A 25,110-nucleotide genomic window follows, 5' to 3' on the forward strand; every position below is an offset into this window, starting at 1 on the left:
AATATTCCTCCATCGTGAAGAAAGATGTCTGGCAGATTGTGCCACGACCTGAGGCAAAATCAGTACTTGGCTCACAATGGGTGTACCAAGGTAAAGCATGAAGCAGATGGGAGTGTGGAGAAGTACAAGGCCAGATTTGTGGCCAAGGGCTTCTCACATATTGAGGGCATAACCTATGATGAGACCTTTGCCCCAGTAGCACGGTATTCATCCATCAAGACTATTTTGGCGCTTGCAACTTAGATGGGGTGGAAGATCCACAAGATGGGCATGAAGACAGCATTCCTCAATGGAATGGTGGAGGAGGAGATTTATATGGAGGGGTTTGAGCAGTTTAGCAAAGACACACATGTGTGCAAGCTGAAGAGAGGTCTTTATGGGCTCAGGCAAGCTCCGAGACCATGGTACACTCGTATTGACAGCCTCCTTCAAGGATTGGGCTTCACTAAGAGTGAGGCAGATGCCAACCTATACTACATCATGGTTGGAGGGCTTCCGCTCATTCTAGTGCTCTATGTTGACCACCTTATATTGACTATAGCAAACAGACAGCTTGATCTGGGATTGAAAGGAGGACCTTGCAAGGGAGTTCGAGATGAAGGATGTGGGGCTTCTGCACTATTTCCCTGGCTTGGAGATTTCGTAGGATGATGGTGAGATCTTCATGGGGCTAGGGAGGTACACTACAGAGATTCTCTAGAGATTTCATATGCAGGATTGCAAGCCCATGGCCACACCTCTAGTCACAAACTGGAAGAAGGTGGATGCTACAGTATACAGGCAGCTCACCAGGTTGTTGTTGAATCAGTTCATGTCACATGATGGAACCGGCCAAAGATCACTGGGTTGTTGCGAAACATGTTTTGAGGTATCTCAGAGGCACATCGAATTATGGATTATGGTATAGACAGGATAATGGAGTGAGGTTTGAGGGCTTCACATATGCAGATTGGGCAAGGTGCTCCACAGAGTGGAAGAGTACTTAGGGTGACGTCTTCATTCAACAATTGTTTCGTGGTACAGCAGGAAGAAGATATCAGTTGCACTCAGTTTAGCAGAGGCCGAGTACATGGTTGCTAGTTTGGCAGCATGTGAGGCTATTTGGATGAGGAAGTTGCTTGTGGGACTTTTCAAACCAAGGATGGAGCCTACTATGATACATTGTGATAATCAAAGTTGCATCAAGCTCTCTGAGAACCTACTGCTTCATGATCGCTCAAACCATATCCATATCAGGTATCATCATCTCAGAGATTGTGTATAGAAAGTGATCGTGAAGCTACCATACATTTCCACAGAGGCGCAGATAGTAGAGAACTTGATCAAGGCATTGCCAAGAAGTCGTTTTGTTCATTTCAGAGATAAGTTGGGAGTTGTATAGAACCCTTTCCTCGCTAAGAGGGAGTGTTGAAAATAGTAGCGAGAAAGGTCTTCTTGACTTGTGCCTTAGTCAAGAAAGAACACAAACAATATTCCTTTAGCATGCACAAGTTCCTAGGAAATAGGACGAGTTCATGGTGACAGTTTGACTCATGCACAGAGCTAGAGAGGCAATTAAGTCGATCTCCAAGTGCGAGTTCAAGTTTGGAAGTGGATGAGTTAGAAAGCTTTAGTTTCCAATTGAGGTAGGGCGAGTTGAAGAGTCAGTTCGACTCAATTAACACTTGCCAAATTTAGCATGATCGAAAAGGTTAGCGAAGGTACATTTGTATCATAATTGTTCCAGCATGAATTTGTGTGAGGAGAGCTTGTTGTGGATAGAGTGTATCAAGGAGGAGCCTATACGCAGGATTTGATAAAGAGAATTCTTGTTGAAGTGCGCTAGGAATTAGGAGAAATTCATAGGAAATAGGAGCCATTATTGCGCTAGGAAATAGGAGATTTCTAGCGCAAGGAAATATGGGTTGGACAACGCAAGGATTAGGAGTTGGGTCGAGGTTTCTTGCAGGGAGTTTCAACTAAGTATTAGTAGAGAGAACAATCTTGTTCTCTAGTGAAATAGATTGCCTTGTAAAAAATTATATTTCCTCAATTTTGTCAATAAATTCTACAGCTAGCAAAGGGTTTTCCCAGTTGGGTTCCCTAGGAAATTATTGTGTTGGATTGTGTGTGAATGTGTTTCTTTTTCTCTGCATATTCCTTTTATTTCCGTTGCTTATTCATTGTAGAGAAATCTCGTGTCTTGGTGCAACAAAGTTAATTTTAGATTTGTTCATTCAAGCAGTGGCAGGATTTCAAGGAAATTTTATAGTAAGTCATCAAGCCAACACCCAAAGATAGCCAAAATAATGTAATAACATAAAAAGAAGCCTCAATTAACCCACACGTGTGAGTAGAAAATCCTCCGAGGGTGACATTATTTCCCAACAGGCATGCATCTTCATAGAAAGGTGCAAGGGATGACCCCAAAGAGTTTGTCTCCTCCCAAAAGTCATGTTTCTTCCTCAAAATGGTGCCTAATCACCAAAGAAACCCTCTTAAGCCCAATTTCATCCTCAAGAAATCCCACGCCATCATCAAATGCATCATAAGGGTGACATCATCATGCTAGGGCATGACATCATCATAGAAAAATGTGCATAATCCCCTCCAAAGGGGTCCCAAGTGATCACCATTATCAACCATCATCAAGAAAAAAGCAACATCCAACAAGAAGGTATTGTTAACCACCACCAATGGGTGATACCCATAGGAGGAATTTTTCTCCTAGATTGTCTTCAACCAGTAGCCAACAGCCACTTGCAGCCACCAAATAGCTCAATGATCCATCATCTCCACCACCTAAGCCAGCCATTATGTGCCCTCGCATATCTGTTATGATCGTATGCTTGAAGGTGGGCCTTCCAACCCTGAAGGTATGGGTTTCATTATGTAATTGGGTATTTTCGCTAACTTATCATGGACACATTTGGACATGGATTAGTGGGGGGATTCGGCGAAAAGAATGGGCTTGCTCTGTACTCTTGTCCCCTTGCCCAACTTGGTGGTTAACCTTGTATCCTAGTCCTGTGGGATATCTTTTATTGGCTACTAGCTTTAGGAGTGGCACTACATGGAAAATCTTGATTTTGGTTGCATGGTCCCGCTTCCCAACACCACATACATCACTCCCCTCCCCTCATTATAGCCCATTTTCACATATCTCCCATCTGAGTCCACATTTGTCCATTGGGTCCACAAGGAGTTAGCCTCCCCCTCCCCTTGTCCACATTTGGATCGGGCCTAGAACGACGTCCATGATTGTCCCATCCCCTGGTGGATGATGAACTGCCCAACCTTAAGGGGGTATCCACTGCTATATCATTCATCATGCTCTTATTCTCTAGAGCCCTGCACAGCTATAAAAAAGAAAAAACAATAAAAGGCAAAAGGCATATGAAGAAAGGTGGAAAAACAAAGGTCGGGGTAACTCATGTACCACGATTGCTCTCTCCCACATCTATACACCCATATGTGAGCTTCCCTCATTATAGCTACCCTTGTACCATGGCATGTGGCTTGGAGCCTTCCCTTGCTACCCCACTCCTTTCCATCATTATTTCATTATTCATATGACATCTACCATTTGACAGATGTACCATGGACTTGTCACTCCAGTAGAGGTTGAAAGTTGAAACCACCGAATAGGGTCCTTGATTAACCTCCTCCTTGGGCCTGGAGACACCTGTACATTCTAAATCCTATTATGGAAGGGCATGACATTATGAAGTGCCCACTTGGTTCCATGATTTGTAAGCTTATTTGCTCAATTGCACTAATGAATTGTTGTATTAGAAGGTGAGGAGACGCATTGGATCTTATACAGGATTGCAAGTGGGTCTTCATCTTGGGGTTTGGCCTCCCTATACGAGATCCAAGCCCTCCAGAGGGTCTTAATGGCACTTGTAGGGTGAGCGTTGAGAGCCATGGACCTCCACTACAGCAGAACGCAGATAGCCATGCCATGGGATCCTTTAGCACCATTTCTTGTTTGCTCTTGTCACAGTATTTGATGATGATGATGCACCTGGACCACCTTGCCCAGCTGGCTACACACATGCACCACACACTTAGCAGTTGATCCAGGGTCCCAAATGGGGTTTTGTCTCGCCTAGGGAGACAAGGGAGGGCTTGCATCATCATTCTATCCCTTACAGATGGAGCACAGGCTGCTTGATTCAATTGAAGACACATGAGGACATTCTTTATGCCCCCACAGCCACTTGGGGGCACCACAAGTCATTTGCTTGGAGATTAAAGGGCCACCCCCTTCATCACTGTTATTGGAGCCCTCGTATTCATTATGGCACATGAGGGACTTCATTTGGCCTCCCAACGGACCTACCAGCTACTATAACATCATTTCGGCCCTCTTGAGATGTCAATCATTCATATTTTGGAGCTATTTGTTGGGCTTGTCACCAAAGTGATATTATTTTGCACATTATTTTATTTTAGGGGCCTCATTAGGCTAAATTAGGCCATTCACACTCCTTAAAGGATTGTATAAATATGAGAGAGGCACTCTCATTCATTCATCATCACTTGGATTGGGATTAGCTCTCTTGAAGAGAATTTTGCACTTTTTCTTGGTTTGTCTATTGGAGATCTCTTGATGCATTTCGATATCTTTGGAGCTGAAAATTTCGTTCTCTTGGAGCCATCTTCTTGATCTTGGATTTGGATATATCTCTTGTTATCTTGTAAGTAAATTTTGTTAAGGAAATTTTGCTTATGAAATAATGTCTAATGTGTGGAAATTATGCAACTAGCTCTTGTTCTTTCATGCCCTAATTATTGAATATCATTGTAAAAGAATGTTAGAATGAAAATTTGTGCATGTTACTTATTGATAATAAGTAGATGAATGTTCCTAGTACGGTAGAATTTGTTTTCTCTCCATTAAAGTCCATAAATCTTGGGTGGGTAAATGCTAGAGTGTTTGGTAGGGCATCATTTTCTAGCCTCCTTGAAGATGATTTCAGCCAAATTTCGAAGCACATAGACTCCATAGCCCAAGGACAAGGCACTAATCTGAGCCAATTTGGTGATCAAAACTTTTTCCTTCTCTTTTCTCCCTTTTCTAAAAAATTTGGCCTTAAACCTAGACGGCCTGCTAGGGCTTGGTGTGAATTGCAATAGGGAGGAGATCTTGCAAAACCACTTGGACAGCCTTCTGTGTTGATGTTTCCTCTAGCTCTCCTCCAAATTTGAGACAATTCCAACGATCAGATTGTGAGAAAACTCACACCCTAGCCGGCATCCTGAAAATCATTTTGAACATCTTAGTAAAGGGCCTTCTTAAAGATCTTTGCACATAAAACTCAAAGGAAGTTAACCATTCTTGTGATCTTCTTTTATCCTCACTTAACCTAGACACCTTCTTGAGGATTATACTAAACCCTAGGTCAAGTTTGGATCTTCCCAAGACTCCTTTGTGGTCCCACATATTCACTACCCTTATCTCACAAGGCCATTAAGGAATCTTGTTATTTAGAGAGCCTTAGGTATAGGGCATTTCTTTATAAGAGAATATCTCTATCCCCTAGGTCTAATTCTCCTTCTAAACCTTTCTTGGAGAGCCCCTTACCTTGCCCTACAAGCAAGCAAGTTATTATTTGAGCCTCCCCATTGAATGGGTTTTGGAAATCACCCTACACCTCATCATTAACTTATCCCTTCTTGTGATTTCCTTTATACCGGGACTCCTCCCATTGATGAAAGTCCGTAAAGAGCAGGGGACATTGACTGAGGTGACGTGGGTCCTTGTCCCGTTGTTGCCACTTGGTCTAGTAGTAGTCCCTTTGGAACCCCTCCTAGGACCCTGCTAGAATGAGCGATAACAAGTACAATGCCAGCTTGGGGGTGTATTGTCAACTCTTGGGAACACTTGATCTTCAAGCAACATCCAAGCTTAGATCATCAACATCCAAGTTCCCGAGGCTGAGGAGAAGTCTCGTCAACTGTAACAAGTCAAAATCAAGGTCAATGCTCCTCAAAAAGTGTCCAACAACCTCTATCCTCTATCAGCGTGGTCTACCTCATCATCAAAGTGGTTGGACATCATCTCTGAAGTGTTAGAGAAGCATCATGTGTTAAATTATGGTATGTCCTATGCTTAGTGCATTTTGCTTCAATTTCTTCTTATTAGCCACTGTTTAGTAGTCACATTAACATAAAGTAAAATGTTGATAGAACATTAATAGATCGACAGAAAACAAGCCAAGACAAGAGACACTAGATGTGGCGGCTAACCAGGGACAAACCCCAATGTGGGGAAACCCTTTGATCAATTCTTCTATAATCTTCAATAGTTCAGCAGAGAGAGAAATAGTACAAATGTATAGTTCTGTAATTTTATGACAGCAGTAATAAAATCCTAACCAGCACTTTCAAAGTTGGTCAAATAGTCCGCAAATGACCTCAAATCAACCTTGGACAACTCGGCGTTCAACAGCAATGAAAGTCAACCCAAAACAGTCCAAAAGAGATGGTCAAAAGTGGTCAACGCATATGCAGCCTTGCAGTCAACCCTAACCAGTGAACGCTGGTCAATTCAGTGGTCAAATCAAGTCAACGAATTATTGTTCAGATCTACGGCTTGCTTGATGGAAGCTCCTCACCCTAGGCCGAAGTCAAAACAACCTCTTCGTTGGTCAACGCAGTCAATTTTAGCTTGTTGCTCCAAGGTCAACCACGGTCAACGCTGAATAGACCTGCGTCCTCCTTCTATCTGCGTCTTCCTTCCTTGTTGCATCCTTCTTCTCCCACGTGAGAGATGTTGCTCCGTGTATACCCAATCAAGGAGAGAGAGAGAAGAATGTAAGATGAGATGAGATGAGTGAATAATGCCTCAACCTAACTTGTATTTATATGAAACGTTGAGGACGTGTGCCACACATTTAGCTGCTGGCCGACCTTGACAATTTGTCAAGTAAATACAAATAAATTCATATCTCCATAAATACTTGTCGGAGTCAGATGATAGTTAGATCAATCCTATACTTCTCGACGAGAGGAATCCAAGAAAAATATCAGCTGCCATAAATAAGATGATCCACATGGAGTTTGGCCCTAGTTGCCAATTTTAACATCATGTCATCCCCCATGAGAGGGGATGAGAGGCTTATCATCTTCAACCTTAAAGTAAAGGTTTGGGTCGAGTTCACTCCTAGTGAATCCCAGCTTCATCGAGTAGCTATCGATCCTCTCATACCAAGCTCAGGGTGCTTGCTTCAGCCCAAAGAGGGCTTTCTTCAACCTGCACGTGAGATTCTCAATCATGAATCTCAAATCCTTCGGGTTGTTCCACATAGACTTCCTCTTTGATCGAACCATGCAAGAATGCGGTCTTGACATCCATCTAATGTAGGTTCCATCCTTGTGAAGCAGCAAGGGCTATGATCGAGCGGATGGTGGTGTATCGGGCAACAGGTGCAAATATCTCGTCATAGTCTATACCTTCCTTTTGAGAGAAGCCACGAGCGACAAAACGAGCCTTATACTTTTCAGCACTTCCATCAGCTCCATGCTTTATCTTGTAAAGCCATTTCGAAGTGACAATTGTTTTGTCCTGGGATCTGGGGACCACATCCCAGACATTGTTCTTCATGATGGACTCATATTCCTCAGTGATAGCATCCTTCAATACTTGATGCTTCACGGCTTCTGTGAACGATGAAGGCTCATTTTGAATGATCGTGCTCATAATGGTCAAGTATCCCTGATACCTGGCCGGCTTCTTACTTTCACGAAAAGTCCCTCTGGGTGCAATGTGTCCTTCGGCATCATCAAGTGTCCCCTTAAGCCATGAAGGCCTCTTCCTAGAAGAGGAAGGCTCTTGCGAAAGGGTATCAATAGGATCCATAGGTTCTTCCACATCGGGCATTGTCTCATCTTTCTTTTCCTTCGGTTTCCTAGTGTCAGCTTCTTTAGATTTCCTTAGAATAGGAAGATTGTCAACTTTGCTAAGAGCCATATCTTCGTCAAAGGTGACATCATGGCTAATCTCAGCTTCCCTTTGACCGACTACATAGATTCTATAGCCCTTAGTATTTCCACTATAGCCCACGAAGATTCCCTTCTTTCCAGATGCACCCAATTTATTCCTTTTCTCTTTCGGCACATGAAAATATACAGGACTTCCAAAAATTCTAAAATGAGATACATCAGGTTTCTTACCAGTGAACATCTCTTCGGGAGTCTTGGAACCCAATGCTTGATGAGGGCATCGGTTTTGAACATATACGGCGGTATTCGCAGCTTCAGCCCATAGAAACTTCGGAAGCCTTTGATCATGGAGCATAGCACGGACAGCTTCCATAATCGTACGATTCTTCCTTTCCGCCACACCATTCTGCTCAGGAGTATATGGTGTTGTGGTCTCCCTCTTAATGCCAACCTCTTTGCAAAAGTCATGGAACTCATTGGATTCATACTCAGTCCCATTATCAGTCCTTAAGATCTTGATCTTCTTTTCGGTTTGATTCTCGATCAAGGCTTTGAAGTGATGAAACTAGGAGAACACTTCATCCTTCTTTTTCAAGAAGTATATCCAAGTCTTGCGAGAATAATCATCTGTAAAAGTGAGGTAATATAAATATCCTCCCAAAGAGTTCATAGGCATCATACCAGATATGTCGGAGTGAACCAACTGCAATATATCAGAGGTCTTGCTATGGCTTGAGGGGAATGGTCCCCTTTTGAGATTTCCTTCAGCACATCCCGAACATACACCTTCTTGCTCTACTTTGAACTCGGGCATCCCTGTCACCATTTGTCTCACATCGGGTAGAGCCTTATAATGAAGGTGGGCAAACCTCCGGTGCCATAGTTCAGACTGAAGAGACGTGTTACAAGACATGACACCCAACACACTTCCTCCGACTTGATATAAAGATTCAACCCGAAACCCAAGAGTGAAAGCATCTTTAAAATTCTTTTTCCATACACGTACCTTGCCATCGATGAAGGCCACCTTGTAGCCTTTGTCTTCCATTGCCGAAATGGACACCAGGTTCTTCTTGAGATTAGGTACATATAGGACTTCTTGCAACTGAATTGTGTTACCCTTATTCAATTGAAGAGTAACATTTCCTACACCCTTTACAGGATAGGTGGAGTTGTCTCCAAGAATAATTTCCAGGTTGGTCTCCTTCTCTATCAGATTAGAGAGAGCTTCTTTGTAACCAGTGAAGTGCCTTGAGGCACCACTATCAATACGCCAATTTCCCAACGAGTCCGGAGGAGTAGTAGAGAGGGCCGATATCAAATAATATTCATCTTGCTTATTGTTAGCAACATTAGATTCATACCTGGAGTTTCTTGCCTTCTTGGAGGGTTGACCACTTCCTTGATTTTAGGCATTCCTCTTTCCTTTGCCATTGAACCTATCATTCCTTTGATTGTGGTTGGAATTGTCTTAGGAGTGATTTTGATCATCGTCATGAGAGATGTGTCCTTTCTATCAGGGCACTCCCTCGCATAGTGGCCGATTTTGTTGCAAATGAAACATCTTCATGTCCTTCCACCTTTCAGTCCGACCTTTCCTTTAGATTTTGACCCCCAATTATTTCTCCTTTTAGCATGAGAGGAGAAAGCAATGGGGTTGCCTCTAAATGCAGGCATTTCCTACTCTTCCATCCTTGTCTCTTCTTGAATGCATCTTGCCATCAATTCCTCAAATCTTTTAATTACATTAATGTTGAGAAGAGTGGTTCTAAATACATACCATTCAGATGTGAGTCCTCCAAGAGTTGTGATAGTCAGTTCCCTGTCAGGAATGACTCCCCCAATCGATAGGAGATCATTCTTGATCTCAGTGATCCTTAAGAAGTAGGACTGCATATTCTCGTCTTTGCCCTTCTTAATTTCCTTCAGCTTATTCTTAAGGAACAAAACTTGATTTGCATCACTAACTTTAAATAAGCTTACCAGTCTATCGTAGATTACCTTGGAGGTGGTCAACACAGAAACATAGGCCACCAGGCGCTTGTCGATAGAGTCCCGGATGATCTTCTTTGCTTTTACTTCACCCCTGGTCCACTTGTTCCTTGCAGCAACCGATGCATTTGATGGAGGCTCAATGATTCTGCCTCTCACATGGTCCAACACTTCCTGTTCTTCCAATGTCAAATCGAGAGACGTCTTCCATCCGTGATAGTCAGACTTCTCACGGAGCTCGTCTTCGGCGGCGAAGTGTGATGAGGAACCCATGAAGTCTATAGACTTTTCCAACAATCTTCGATGAGTGCTCTTGCTCTTGCTCTTGTTTGGGCTTTGTCTTCACCTCAGCTCTGATACCATGTTAAATTATGGTATGTTCTATGCTTAGTGTAGTTTACTTCAATTTCTTCTTATTAGCCACTGTTTAGCAATCACATTAACATAAAGTAAAATGTTGATAGAACATTAATAGATCGACAGAAAACAAGCCAAGACAAGAGACACCAGATGTGGCGGCTAGCCAGGGACAAACCCCAATGTGGGGAAACCCTTTGATCAATTCTTCTATAATCTTCAATAGTTCAGCAGAGAGAGAAATAGTACAAATGTACAGTTCTGTAATTTTATGACAGCAGTAATAAAACCCTAACCAGCGCTTTCAAAGTTGGTCAAACAGTCCACAAATGACCTCAAGTCAACCTTGGTCAACTCGGCCTTCAACAGCAATGAAGGTCAACCCAAAACAGTCCAAAAGAGATGGTCAAAAGTGGTCAACGCATATGCAGCCTTGCGGTCAACCCTAACCAGTCAACGCTGGTCAATTCGGTGGTCAAATCAGGTCAACAGATTGTTGTTCAGATCTGCGGCTTGCTTGATGGAGGCTCCTCACACTAGGCCGAAGTCAAAACAACCTCTTCGTTGGTCAACGCAGTCAAACTTAGCTTGCTGCTCCTTGGTCAACCTCAGTCAACGCTGAACAGACCTGCGTCCTCCTTCTATCTGCGTCTTCCTTCTTGTTGCGTCCTTCTTCTCCCACGTGAGAGATGTTGCTCCTCGTATACCCAATCAAGGAGAGAGACAGAAGAATGTAAGATGAGATGAGATGAGTGAATAATGCCTCAACCTAACTTGTATTTATATGAAACATTGAGGATGTGTGCCACACATTTAGCTGTTGGCTGACCTTAACAATTTGTCAAGTAAATACAAATAAATTCATATCTCCATAAATACTTGTCGGAATCGGATGATCATTAGATCAATCTTACACCTCTCGACGAGAGGAATCCAAGAAAAATATCAGCTGCCATAAATAAGATGACCCGCATGGAGTTTGGCCCTAGTTGCCAATTTTAACATCATGTCATCCCCCAAGGGATCCTAGCTGCACCTAGAAGAACAATCTAACACATACTCAATGGAATCAAGTGAGATCAACATCATGGGTATGAGAACCATAAGAGTATCAAGGTGGATTATATTCAATGCCAAAGCCATCAAAGTACTTCACACAAGTATCTTCTTTAAATGTCTTACTAGCTTATGATTGTATACAAGTTACCATACTTAGGTATGGGAAGGTTATCATGTGACCCTATTAGTGCTTCCAACCATAAGGGGAGGAATAGTTCCAGGGCCAACTATTGCAAATGATAAGTGCAAGTGATAGATGATATGGTTTGGCATTTACTTCACAAAAGGTGCCATAGTCTTATATTGGGTTATGTAAAACCATCATCCATGAGTGCCTTTATAGAAGGAGCACTTAGTTGCTAGAGCTATTTTCCCTTGCCTTTGTTTTTCCAAGCCCCCTTATTTTCCTTTTTCTTCATTTGATTTGGCTTGTTTAACAAGCTTCAATGACTGCGCCAAGAGGCGCTCTACAGCCCAGTATGGCAACGATGTTGTAAAACATAATGTAAGGTAATGTAATATAATTCCCCTTTAATGATTGGCAATTTATCACTACATCGGGGTAAGGATGTTCACTAAGAGTTCCTTTTACTTTGATAGGCATGATATGCATGAATACTCTCAGAGACAAGTGGCTCTATAAGAGGGGGTAGAGCTCAAGCTAAAATTGGCTTTTGATTACTTGACATCCCTTGTCATTCTTTTGCATTTTGATATTAGGCTAATACTTTTTCTTTTTTTACCACTACATCAACCTCGAGTATTTCCAACCCCTTCCTTTCATTAGGACAAGGCCAAGGTGTTAAAATTGGCAACTGGGGCCAAACTCCATGTGGGTCACCTTATTTATGGTTGCTGATATTTTTTCTAGATTCCTCTCGTCGAGAGGTGTAGGATTGATCTAAATGTCATCTGATTCCGACGAGTATTTATGGAGATATGAATTTATTTCTAATTACTTGACAAATTGTCAAGGTCGACCAACAGCGAAGTGTGTGGCACACATGCCCAGCGTTTCATATAAATAGAAGAAAGGTTGAGTCATTTGCAACTCATCTTCTCTCTCTCCTACGCATTAGATGAGCCTCTCTCTCTCTCACATGTGGCTGAAGAAGGAAGACGCATATTTCTGGTTAGGGCAGCATTGACTTGAGTTGACCTAGCTGCAGGTGGGCAAATTGGATAGTGTTGACTAGTGTAGAGGCTTTCTTGACTGCGGATTGGGTTGGGCAGCCTCTCCTACGCTAGCTGCAATTCTGTTCAGCAACTTTGACTAGGTTTGACCACCCCTTTGACCAGCGTTGACTGTCAAGGAGCTATTGCAAGTTTGACCAGACTTTGACCAAGTGTTGACTGTTGTTTGACTAAGATTTGTGGACTGTTTTGGGCTGCTAAAGACAGTTGTTGAAGACCGAGTTCTTCAAGTTGACTAGAAGTCAATCTGGGGTTGTTTTGACCAAGTTTGACTGTGCTGATTTAGGGCTCTCTGCTGCTGTTATAAAATTACAGAATTTTGCATTGTACTATTTCTCTCTGCTGAACTATTGAAGATAAAAGAAGATTTGATCAAAGGGTTTCCCCGCATTAGGGTTTGTCCCTGGCTAGCCGCCACATCTTGTGTCTCTTGTCTTGGCTTGTTTTCTGTCAATATTTTAATGTTCTATCTGCACTTTACTTTATGTTTATGTGATTGCTAATCTGTGGCTAATAAGAAGAAAAGAAGTAAACTGCTCTAAGCATAGAACATACCATAATTTAACATGGTATCAGAGCTGAGGTGAAGACAAAGCCCAAGCAAGAGAAAGAGCAAGAGCAATCACCGAAGGCTGTTAAAGCTATCTTAAAGAAGTCATGGGGTCCTCAGCACACTTCCCTGCTGAAGACAAACTCTGTGAGAAGTCTGACTATCACGGATGGAAGATGTCTCTCGATCTAACATTAGAAGAGCAGGAAGTGTTGGACCATGTGAGAGGTAGGATTGTTGAGCCTCCATCAAATGCATCCGCTGCTGCTAGAAACAAATAGACCAAGGGAGAAGTCAAATCAAGAAAGATCATCCAGGACTCTATCAACAAGCGCCTAGTGGCCTATGTTTCTGAGCTGACCACCTCCAAGGAAATCTACGATAAACCGGTGAGTTTATTTAAAGTTAATGATGCAAATCAAGTTTTGTTCCTTAGAAATAAGCTGAAGGAAATTAAGAAGGGTAAAGATGACAGTATGCAAGCATATTTCTTAAGGATCACCGAGATCAAGAACGATCTCCTATCTATTGGGGAAGTAATTCCTGACAAGGAAATGACATTCACAACTCTTGGAGGACTGCCACCGGAATGGTATATATTCAGGACTACTCTTCTCAACAATAACGTAATTCCTAGATTTGAGGAATTGATGGCCAGATGCATTCAAGAAGAAACAAGGATGGAAGAGCAAGAAATGCCCGTACTTAAAGGTCATCCCTCTGCCTTTTCTTCTCATGCTAAAAGAAGAAACAATTTTGGGGCTAAATTCAAAGGAAAGGCTGGACCGAAGGGTGGAAGAAAAGGACGATGTTACAATTGCAATAAAATGGGTTACTATGCGAGGGAGTGCCCTGATAAAAGGGACTCACACCATGACGATGATCAAAATCACTCTCACGGCAATCAAAGGAATGGCAGGTCCAATGGCAGAGGTAAAAGAAATGTCGGAAATCAAGGAAGAAGACAACCCTTCAAGAAGGCAAGAAACTCCAGGTATGAATCTAACATTGTTAACAATAAGCAAGATGAATATTATCTATCAGCGGCTCTCTCTCTCTTCAGTCCGAACTATGGCATCGAAGGTTTGCTCACCTTCATTATAAAGCTCTACCCGATGTGAGAAAAATGGTGACCGGGATGCCCGAGTTCAGATTAGAGCAAGAAGGTGTATGTTTAGGATGTGTCGAAGGAAAGCTCAAAAGGGGACCATTCCCCTCAAGCCAAAGCAAGACCTTCGATATATTGCAATTGGTTCACTCAGACATATCCGATATGATGCCTGTGAACTCCTTGGGAGGATATTTATATTACCTCACTTTTACAGATGATTATTCTCGTAAGACTTGGATATACTTCTTGAAAAAGAAAGATGAAGTGTTCTCCTGGTTTAGGCACTTCAAAGCCTTGATTGAGAATCAAACCGAAAAAGAAGATCAAGATCTTAAGGATTGATAATGGGACTGAATATGAATCCAATGAGTTTCATGACTTTTGCAAAGAGGCTGGCATTAAGGGGGAGACTACTACACCATATACTCCTGTGCAGAATGGTGTGGTGGAAAGGAAGAACCGTACGATTGTGGAAGTTGTCCATGCTATGCTCCATGATCAAAGACTTCCGAAGTTTCCATGGGCCAAAGCTGCAAATACCGCCATATATGTACAAAATCGATGCCCTCATAAAGCTTTAGGTTCCAAGACTCCCGAAGAGGTGTTCACTGGTAAGAAACCTGACGTATCTCATTTTAGAATTTTTGGAAGTCTTGTATATTTTCATGTGCCAAAGGAGAAAAGGAATAAATTGGGTGCATCTGGAAAGAAAGGAATCTTCGTGGGCTATAGCGAAAATACTAAGAGCAATAGAATCTATGTGGCTGGTCAAAGGGAAGTGGAAATTAGCCATGATGTCACCTTTGATGAAAATATGGCTCTTAGCAAAGTTGACAATCTTCCTACTCTAAGGGGATCTAACGCTGACATCAGGGAACCGAAGGAAAAGGAAGATGAGACAATGCCCGATGTGGAAGAACCTATGGATCCTACTGATCCTCCTCCACAAGAGCCTTCCTCTTCTAGGAAAAAGCCTTCATGGCTTAGGGGGACACTTGATGATGCTGAAGGACAAATTGCACCCAGAGGAACCTTCCAGGAAAGTAAGAAGTTGAACAAGTATCAGGGATACCTGACCATCATGAGCACGATCATCCAAAATGAGCCTTCATCATTCACAGAAGTTGTCAAGCATCAAGTATGGAAGGATGCTATGACCGAGGAATATGAATCTGTCAAGAAAAACGATATTTGGGATGTGGTCCCTAGACCCCAGGACAAAGCAGTTGTCACTTCGAAATGGCTTTACAAGATAAAGCATGTAGTTGATGGAGTGCAGAAAAGTATAAGGCTTGTTTTGTCGCTCATGGCTTTCTCTCAGAAGGAAGGTATAGAATATGACGAGATATTTGCACCTGTTGCCCGATATACCACCATCCGCTCGATCATAGCCCTTGCTGCTTCGCAAGGATGGAACCTACATCAGATGGATGTCAAGACTACGTTCTTGCATGGTTCGATCAAAGAGGAAGTCTATGTGGAGCAACCCGAAGGATTTGAGATTCATGATCGAGAATCTCATGTGTGCAGGTTGAAGAAGGCCCTCTATGGGCTGAAGCAAGCACCCCGAGCATGGTATGAAAGGATCGATAGCTACTTGATGAAGTTGGGATTCACTAGGAGTGAAGCCAACCCTAACCTTTACTTTAAGGTTGAAGATGACAATCCTCTCATATTGGTGTTGTACGTTGACGACCTCTTTCTAACAGGGGCAGACCCTCTCATTCACAAATGTAAGAGGGAGTTGGCTTCTGAGTTTGAGATGAAGGACCTAGGACTGATGCACTATTTCCTAGGACTAGAAGTCTGGCAGAAGCCAGGGGAGATTTTCCTATCTCAAGGAAAATATGTGGTGAAGATATTGGAGAGATTCGATATGGTGGACTGCAAGCCCGTAACTACCCCGATGGAGCTTGACTTCAAGAAGTTAAGTGATAGTGCTGTCGGACCTGTTTTACGAAATGCTACCGAGTATCGTCAACTCGTTGGAGCATTGATGTTCTTGGTGAACTCCTGTCCGAATATATGCTTTGCAGTCAACACGTTGAGTCAACATATGGTTGAGCCTCACCACACACATTGGATTGGTGCCAAGAATCTGTTGAGATATCTTCATGGCACAATCACTCATGGGTTGAGATACACTGCCGGAGATGTGAGACTACTTGGATATACCGATGTTGATTGGGCAGGCAGTGTGGTGGACCGAAAGAGCACTTCTGGGTGTTGTTTCTCTTTGGGATCTGCCTCGATATCCTAGATGAGCAGGAAGCAGAAGTCGGTGGCTTTGAGCACCGCCGAGGCAGAGTACATTGCTGCTAGTATGGCCTCCTGTGAGGTAGTCTGGTTGCGAAAGCTCTTCAGTGAGCTGTTTGGATTTACATTGGATACCACTGTGATCCTGTGTGACAACCAGAGCAGGATTCGTTTATCAGAGAATCTCGTATTTCATGATCTCTCCAAGCATATTGATATCAGGTACCACTATATTCGAGATATGGTGCAGTGGGGAGCAATAAGGCTCCAACATATCGGTACAGATGAACAGGTCGCCGACATTTTGACAAAGCCCCTGGGAAAGGTCAAATTCTTGACTTTCCGAGAATGACTTGGTGTCGTTCAGAGACCCTCTTATGAGGGTCGAGTATGATGTATTGAGCTCTGGGAGCTCCAAGGGGGCGTGGGGTACTTCTTGGAGCGACATGTGACCACAGGGCAACTCACCATCCCCTGGTGGTGCACTATGTAGAGCGTGAAAGGTTCAACCTTCCCCTGTGACACCCCGTGACGACTATGGAACAAGATGATTAGTTCTCCTGTGGGCCAGGATGATTAGTTCTCTGTGGCGACTGTGGAACAAGATGACTAGTTCCCCTGTGGGCCAAGATGATTAGTTCTTTGTGGCGACTGTGGAATAGGATGATTAGTTCTCCTGTGGGCCAGGATGATTAGTTCTCCGTGGCGACTATGGAACAGGATGATTAGTTCTCCTGTGGGCCAGGATGATTAGTTCTCCATGGCTCCATGGCGTCTATTGGATAGGATGATTCGTTCTCCTATGGACACGATGATTAGTTCTCCTGTTGAGGCATCCTACCCATGCAGTCTGGGACTCATGGGAAGTACCTCTCATCTGATCAATGAGCAGAGAAATGAGGTTAGGGACCATAGTAGTACTATCAATGGACGCATCATTGTATCTACTGTACTCCCTATGCTAGGATGACCTCCATTGATCTGGGATCAGTGAGAGTGTTATGACACACTCTGAGACTGACTTTGGGTCAGTGGAGGATGGTATGATACATCCTCGATAATTTCTTCTTCTTCATAGTTCGAGCAAAGCAGAGCAGGACCAAGCTGTGTTGGGCAGTGCATTTGATGGCTGGGATAGTAGCGACGGTCAAGCGGATTGCAAATGGAGTTCTCCCTCGTTGAGAGGGAGTGTTAAAATTGGAAACTGGGGCCAAACTCCATGTGGGTCACCTTATTTATGGCTGCTGATATTTTTCCTAGATTCCTCTCGTCGAGAGGTGTAGGATTGATCTAAAGATCATCCGATTCCGACGTATTTATGGAGATATGAATTTATTTCTAATTACTTAACAAATTGTCAAGGTCGGCCAGCAACTAAGTGTGTGGTACACATGCCCAACGTTTCATATAAATAGAAGAGAGGTTGAGTCATTTGCAACTCATCTTCTCTCTCTCCTACACATTAGATGAGCCTCTCTCTCTCATACGTGTGGCTGAAGAAGGGAGACGCAGATTTCTGGTTAGGGCAGCGTTGACTTGAGTTGACCTAGCTGCAGGTGGGCAGATTGGATAGCGTTGACCAGCATGGAGGCTTTCTTGACTGCGGATTGGGTTGGGCAGCCTCTCCTAGGCTAGCCGCAGTTCTGTTCAGCAACTTTGACCACCCCTTTGACCAGCGTTGGCTGTCAAGGCGCTGCTGCAAGTTTGACCAGACTTTGACCAAGTGTTGACTGTTGTTTGACTGAGATTTGTGGACTGTTTTGGGCTGCTAAAGACAGTTGTTGAAGACCGAGTTCTTCAAGTTGACTAGAAGTCAATCCAGGGCTGTTTTGACCAAGTTTGACTGTGCTGATTTAGGGCTCTCTGCTGCTGTTATAAAATTACAGAATTCTGCATTGTACTATTTCTCTCTACTGAACTATTGAAGATAAAAGAAGATTTGATCAAAGGGTTTCCCCGCATTGGGGTTTGTCCCTGGCTAGCCACCACATCTTGTGTCTCTTTTCTTGGCTTGTTTTCTATCAATATTTTAATGTTCTATATGCACTTTACTTTATGTTTATGTGATTGCTAATCTGTGGCTAATAAGAAGAAAAGAAGTAAACTGCTCTAAGCATAGAACATACAATAATTTAACACAAGGCCAACAGAGAACCAATACGAGCCATGACAACAACCAATCAAAAGATGGGATAATGAAATGCGGGGAATGATGACAAGTGTTAAGTATGAATAACATGGAATGCTACCATCATCAGAGCCTCCTATTTGTGCCCCTCCTAGACAATGAAAGAAAGACCCTAAGGAAGGTCACACTGGACTAGAGATAAATGATAACCACTGGGGTGAAATAAGGGACCAAGTACAAAACCAACAGCAGTCTATAATCCAATTTCAACCCATGATCCATACTAGAACACCTTAAGCATTAAATGAAAGCAATCGAATGCAAAAATGGTTGATGTACCTTATAACAGATAACCCACCTTCATCAAATGAGTAGGCTAGACCAATGAATGTACTAACTTGAGCATGGTGAGAGGCATCTGAAACTGGTTTTCCATGGGGGCTGGTGGATTGCAAGCTGCATCATAGAAGAAGAATTTTCTCCTAGGGTTACCCCATGTATGTTGATGGGTAGCAGAGCATTGAGAGGTAATCCCAGAGCAAAAGGGAATGGTAGCATTTTTTGGGACTCACAAGGGCAACCTATGTTCATTTATGCAAAAATTAGGGCCGCATAACAATAACAATTCAGCAGAAATTCAGACAGTGAAATGGTGACTCCAATTGGCCACCCAACAAGGCTATTATAACTAACAAGTAAGAGTAGACTCATGTGTCATAATAAACCTCCTCAAACAAATTCCCATAGCTATTCCTACCCATTCATTCAGTGTCCATTGGTGTTTGACCCCAGGCCTTCAAAGAATAAACAATCTGTTGGATAGATTTGATCATTTGAGTTTTTACCATGTCCATGTTGAATTTTGTAATTATGGTCCGTCTTCATAATTCATATTTTAACTCTTGAACAATATATGTAATGAAAAATGTAAGACATGTTCTTCATGTCATTTTCAAAAGAAAAAATTTGAATTTCTAAAAATTGGATTTTTGGCTCCAAATGACAAGTCGGCCCCAGTGAGGGGACACGTGCATTTGGGCTCTTGAAATGCCTATATATAGGCCATTTGTTCTCCTCAAAAGAGCAAGAATTCAGATCACCTATGAGGCAGAATTCAGACCATCTGAGGCAGAGAACAAGACAAATCTGAGGCAGAATATAAGATGGAACTGTGGCAGAGCATAGGACGAATATGACGCAGAGTAAAGGACGAATTTAAGAGAAAATAAGGATAGATCTCAGGCAGTGATTCTGGGCACTTTGGACAACAGGACCAAGCTTCTCTGGGCACTAGCAAATCAGACCAGACCGAGTTCATTGGGGAGCAGTTTGACTTGTCTAAAGGCCAGTTTGACCAGGTGTGACCAAGGCTGTGTTACTAGTCAGTTTGACTTGAAAAACTAGATGTATCTCTGTTGAACTGAATAATTTCTCTAAGGAAGAGCTTGTTGGGTTTTCCCCCATGTGGATTTTCCCACGGTAGATTCTTGTGTCTCTTGTTTGGCTGTCTCTTTATGATCCTATTAGCATTTTGTTTCTATTGTTGAGATCTTCCGTGTAATTACTTTATGATGAATGTGAATGCAAGAAAAGATTAACCATAAGAAGTAATTATCAGTTTAGAAGATCCTATGAAAAATCAACAGCCAGATGGATGAGCAACCGAACTGCAGATATCCTAGCAAATTCAGCCATGGAAGGAACAGTGGGCCAGGTTTGGGTCACTTCAACTTAGAGAGATCTCTTAGAGCTCCCATTCATGAAGATTTTTCAGCAAGTTGTTGCACAAGAGAAACCATTTTAATAAGGACATAATGGCCATGATGGAGCAAATGCAGCAAGAAATAGCTCAGCTCAGAGATATGGAGGGAACTTGCACCACTGACAAAGTCAAATGCTACTCAGATTAGTTGTGAATCCACCTAAGCATGGAGATACCTTATTGAAGATCAGCGACCACCTGTGTTGCGACAGACCTGCAGATAAGCATCAGATTTTTGTGGCTGTTTACAAGCCCCTTATAGTAATAGCGGCAGATTTAGTAGGGAGTCGGGACTATAGATAGTCATTTGTTTCCCACTCGAGCTTTGCAAGTAATGTTAAACATAGGAAGCACTGTCGATGACTCTATGGTATAAACGTTGTGAACTTAAGGCATACTACCCTAATCTGCTTAACATTTTGTTTCCCAGGGTGGCATAGTTTTTCACAGCAGGTACTTCTGGGTTGGGATCCTAGAACCCAGTTAAAGGATCCAACGATAATCACACTGATAAATATACCATCTTGTAAATTGCTCATAATATAAATCTCCTTTTCACCGACTGAAAACAAATTTACAGCAACATAAATAAAGGGATAAGACTTTGGTTAGATGATAAATAATGGTGATAACAAGCTTACTTTCATAGATGCGTTCCATGGTATCCTCAAGGGGAGGACGAAGAGCCTCATAAAGTTCAGCCATGCCTTCTCCAGTTTCTGCAGATATTGGAGTAGCATTTCCAAAACCTAAAGTATGAGCTTCTCCCAACAATGCCGTCAGAGTACCGCTCGAATCATCATAAATACCTTCAGCTTTATTCATCACTAAGACAACATGAAGATTTGATGCATGTTTCCGTAGCCATTTTCCAACCTCCAGATCTAATGGATGTAATCCAGTTCTAAGCACATCAAATTAGCAAATTTTAAACAGCTTAGACAATAGCATCTACTAAAACTTACCCTATGAACAAAAAGGAGGTTTCACTATAAGGGAATGTCATTACATAAACGTTGTGATTATGCTGGACTACGCATTCTTCCCTAGTTTTGTCCTTATAGGCAAGGTATGGAGCAAAGGACCTGGCATCGAAGAGAAATATTGCCATGTGAGACCTCTCAATAACATTTGCCGTCAGCCTTGCAGTTCTTGCAAGGACACTTCCTGAAGTTGCTTCCCTCTCTAACCCTGCCGAGTCTACTACTTTAAATCGTAAGTCCCCCAATTTAGCAACACCTTCACGAATATCACGGGTCATATGACTATCAGGTGTGTTGTGCACAAGGGCCTCTCTCCTCCTTATTAACCTGTTACCAATTTCAAAAAAACAGAATATATTCAGAATCCCATGGACAGTTCAACTGTACTGACCATTAAGCAACACATAAAATATGTGGTTATGATTTATCCGGTACCAAAGGATACCTAATTCTCTTGAGATTATTCAGTGCAACAGGACCACCAAATTATCCAAACTTACCTATTAAACAACGCTGACTTCCCCACATTTGGCCTTCCAATGAGAACTATGGTCGGCAGCATTTCAACATCAACTTCGTCAAAATCGTGCTCTGCATTTTCAGGCGACTCAAGATCCACTGAACCATCTTTATCTCTATTTCCATCACAGAGCGTTCTCTCCTGTAATTGGCTGTCAAGAACTGTGTCTGCACACTCCTCGGCCTTCGTTGAAGCACTTTGAAATTCTTGTCCGTCTCTGCCTGCCATAGACAGATCTTTTCTATCCCCCGATAAATCACTAAAACTAACCAAAGATACCTTGGCCCACATCAGGGGGGGGATTTTCTTCCCATCCAATAAAACCGAAGTGTGAATGTTTTGGTAGCTGGTTGGCCCAAATAATTTCCTCCATAGACCTGTAAGAGCTATCAAAGATAGTCTCAAATGCTTCAACAGAAACTACATATCCATATAATTGTAAAATATAGAGTACCATTACATCCAAGGTTAGAAACAGACCAGAACAAAAAGCAGCTAACCTCTACCTTGACATATGTGTATATTCTTCATCAGAGGTGCAGTTGTCGGTCCTATAACTCTTTTTGAATCTATGGCATCTCTTATTATACAAAGAAAAGCGGTTTTCTTCCTGGACAGCATTTGTGGTATTTGATGAAATTTCTGCATAGACAACAACCATATCGTACTTAGTCATAGCCAAAATGTGGCTGTTTAATAAGCATGGAGTTATGTTTAAGGTGTCAATATTTGACAGTCAAAATGTTGATGTTTAATATGGAGTTATGTTTAGATTGTTGAAAATCTGAATATACTTGTAGTTGTCATTGACACTACACTACATTATCACTCACCTAATAAACATGGACTTGAATTTTTAAGATGAAAACGCAAACTTTGCCAGCTCAAATCAAGATAACGGATTTGAGAATGCTTTCAAAACGCCACTGCACAATACTATCACACATCTTCGGGTTACACAAGCACAAGCATACTGTTTGACAAAATGTATAAACAAACAATTATTACGTGTAGAGGAGACGAGAATGGGGCGTGTTGGGGTCATGGTTAACAGAGCATGAGAGGTATGGAACCCGAAAACAATGAGAAGAGACCGAGATATGACAAGTTGCAGAAAAGGGGCGTTGAATAAACAGAGGTTCATATTTCTATTCAATCTGAGATTTCTTGGTGGTATGTTATAATTTGCATTAAAGAGTTTATAAGGGTTTATGTTATTTTCTTTCAGCAAAATTCGAGAACGCCCGAGGCTCTAGCGTACCTGTTTGTCTTCAGTTACAATTCAATAAAAAGATGCATTTGAGGTAAGTGAGGAGATAATCCAATCCTTTTCCATAGTAGGTAATTGAGGTGTGGGGAGAGTTGATATCAATGTTGCAACTAATACGCATATGCTCATCAAAGTTACGTTGCTGTGCGATATTGGTTTTCTGTATTTGTTAGTGGCAGAAGAGAGTAGAAAGGATCTGTACCTTCATACATTCTCGGCTTAAATCTAGCTTAAGCTTTTATCGCGCGTTTCCCTTCACAGCGTAGCGGGAGTAACGAACCTCTTTTGGCTGTCCTAAAGATGTAGTTAAAGAGCAAAATCAAAGGTACATAGAGTATGCCTTCAGATATAACTCGCTTTGATGGTCAAATTGGCATGTTTATTAGGTTTTCGCAGTTCTACATAGCTAAGTTTCTTTTGCCCTTTCAAAAAAACTTGCAAGATTGGCGCTAGTCCATCAGTTCAATGACACTTTGAGGTCAAATTTGGAACACTAATAAAGTTGAGAACGAGTCAGAAAAATTTAACACTGATAAAATTGAAAAAGACACTAATAAAATTGAAAAAGAGTCCAGGAGGAGTAAAATTTTAACACTAAAACCCCGAATGCGGGTGACAAGACGCGTGTTAATGAGGAGCCACATGCTCGCCATGTGCTGCCTCAAGCTTAAGGTAGGCAATTGATACGATGATCGCCGCCAAGGAATAAAAGCATGGGAGAACAACAGAAGCAATTCAATGCTCTGTCCGGTTTACTGGTGCGACTGCAGCTAGCAGTTATGGCGAACAGGACTCGAGGTGGTGATGAGGAGGTTAAAAAAGGTGGTGGGTCGGCTCTCCATGCGCTGGTTCACGCTCAGTATTTGGTTTTCGGAGTTCAGGCTCTTGCCTGGTCTATGGTTCTCCAGGCAACAGCTCTTGCTGTCAAAGCCATCTTCCTGTCTGTTGGGTGCCGTCTCAAGTCTGAAAAGCTATCCTATTCCGCATTGCTCCATACCCCCGGTGCTCTTGCAAAGATGGTTAGGCCTCGACAGCGATTGCTCAGCCGTCGAGGTTCTGCCCGGGGAGGGTCTTCACGTCCTCCAGTCGATGCGTCCCAATCCCACTGTTGTCGTTGCCATTGCCATCGAATCGCTGAGGCCAACCCCCTCCAAACAAGCCAATTCATGGACTCCAGTGGCCCAGACTCTGATCCGGCACCTATGCCTGCCTTCGGTTCTGCCATTTTCACCTTTAGTAGCTCTCTGGACAAACCCCATATCAATGCCCACGTTTCGGTTCTCTTCCTTGAGGAATCTCAGGATGGTGGCGATGTTCATCACAGCAAGGGGAAGCACCCGGGCGGAAGCTCAGAGGACGTCAAGGAGATGCCAGCGGATGCTCCAGAGCATGTTTCTAACCTTCCTCAGACTCAGGAGGTGTCGACATCCAAGGGGGACAATGTCAACATGGACTCCTTTCCCACTGCAGAGGAAATGGAGAAGTATGGCTGGTGCAGGGTGGTCGAGGAGGAGCCGGACGAATAGCCGTCCATCTGTTCAGAATCATATCCTCCATCGCTGCTCAGGTCTTGTTTTGGTTTTCTGTTTATGTCATGTTGGCTTAAAGTCTATTCTTGCTATGTCTGTACTGCCCGAAAGGGATAATGCTGAAGGTCTTTTGATGCCCCTGCGAGGGATGAACACTTTTGGTCCAGCGCCCCTGCGCGGGATGTCTAGTTTGGTCTGGCTGCACTTTTGTGGTATAGTGCCCCTGCGAGGGTTGTTTTGCTCAGACGTGGTGCCCCTGCGAGGGCTGCTCTTTTTGGTTACTCCTATTCCAAAGTGCCACAGTTGGCCTCTAGTAAAATGACTCTGTGAATGTAACTGTTTTTCTTGATCCTGTAAATAATAGAATAGTTTTAACGAGAAAAAAAAAAAAAAAAAAATTAACACTAATAAAATAGACATTATGAATTCATGTTAATTCAATAGGTGTAATGAAGACTGAATTTATCTTA

General features: G+C 42.6%; 1 protein-coding gene across 5 annotated transcripts in view; it reads right to left on the minus strand.

The window, feature by feature from the left end:
* Nucleotides 1-23,567, minus strand: part of LOC149181706 (uncharacterized) — a 392,914-nt gene extending 369,347 nt beyond the window's left edge. Inside the window, exons 1-5 of one of the 5 annotated variants that reach the window (XM_089416678.1) lie at nucleotides 23,314-23,567; nucleotides 22,342-22,483; nucleotides 21,822-22,218; nucleotides 21,424-21,648; nucleotides 20,980-21,242 (exon numbers count right to left, since the gene is read on the minus strand). In XM_089416678.1, the coding sequence (XP_089272804.1) occupies nucleotides 20,980-21,242; nucleotides 21,424-21,648; nucleotides 21,822-22,218; nucleotides 22,342-22,483; nucleotides 23,314-23,319 (1,033 nt within the window). In that variant the 5' untranslated portion in view covers nucleotides 23,320-23,567. Of the gene's footprint in view, nucleotides 1-20,979; nucleotides 21,243-21,423; nucleotides 21,649-21,821; nucleotides 22,219-22,341; nucleotides 22,484-22,674; nucleotides 22,778-23,102; nucleotides 23,125-23,313 lie in introns of those variants that run through there. The other 4 variants (XM_089416673.1, XM_089416675.1, XM_089416677.1 and 1 more) reach the window with 4 other exon arrangements.
* Nucleotides 23,568-25,110: the final 1,543 nt, after the last annotated feature.

Source organism: Pinus tabuliformis, chromosome 3_2, assembly GCF_031772625.1.
Source record: "Pinus tabuliformis cultivar Carrire ecotype Pingquan chromosome 3_2, CPIR1, whole genome shotgun sequence".
NCBI classification, from domain to species: domain Eukaryota; kingdom Viridiplantae; phylum Streptophyta; class Pinopsida; order Pinales; family Pinaceae; genus Pinus; species Pinus tabuliformis.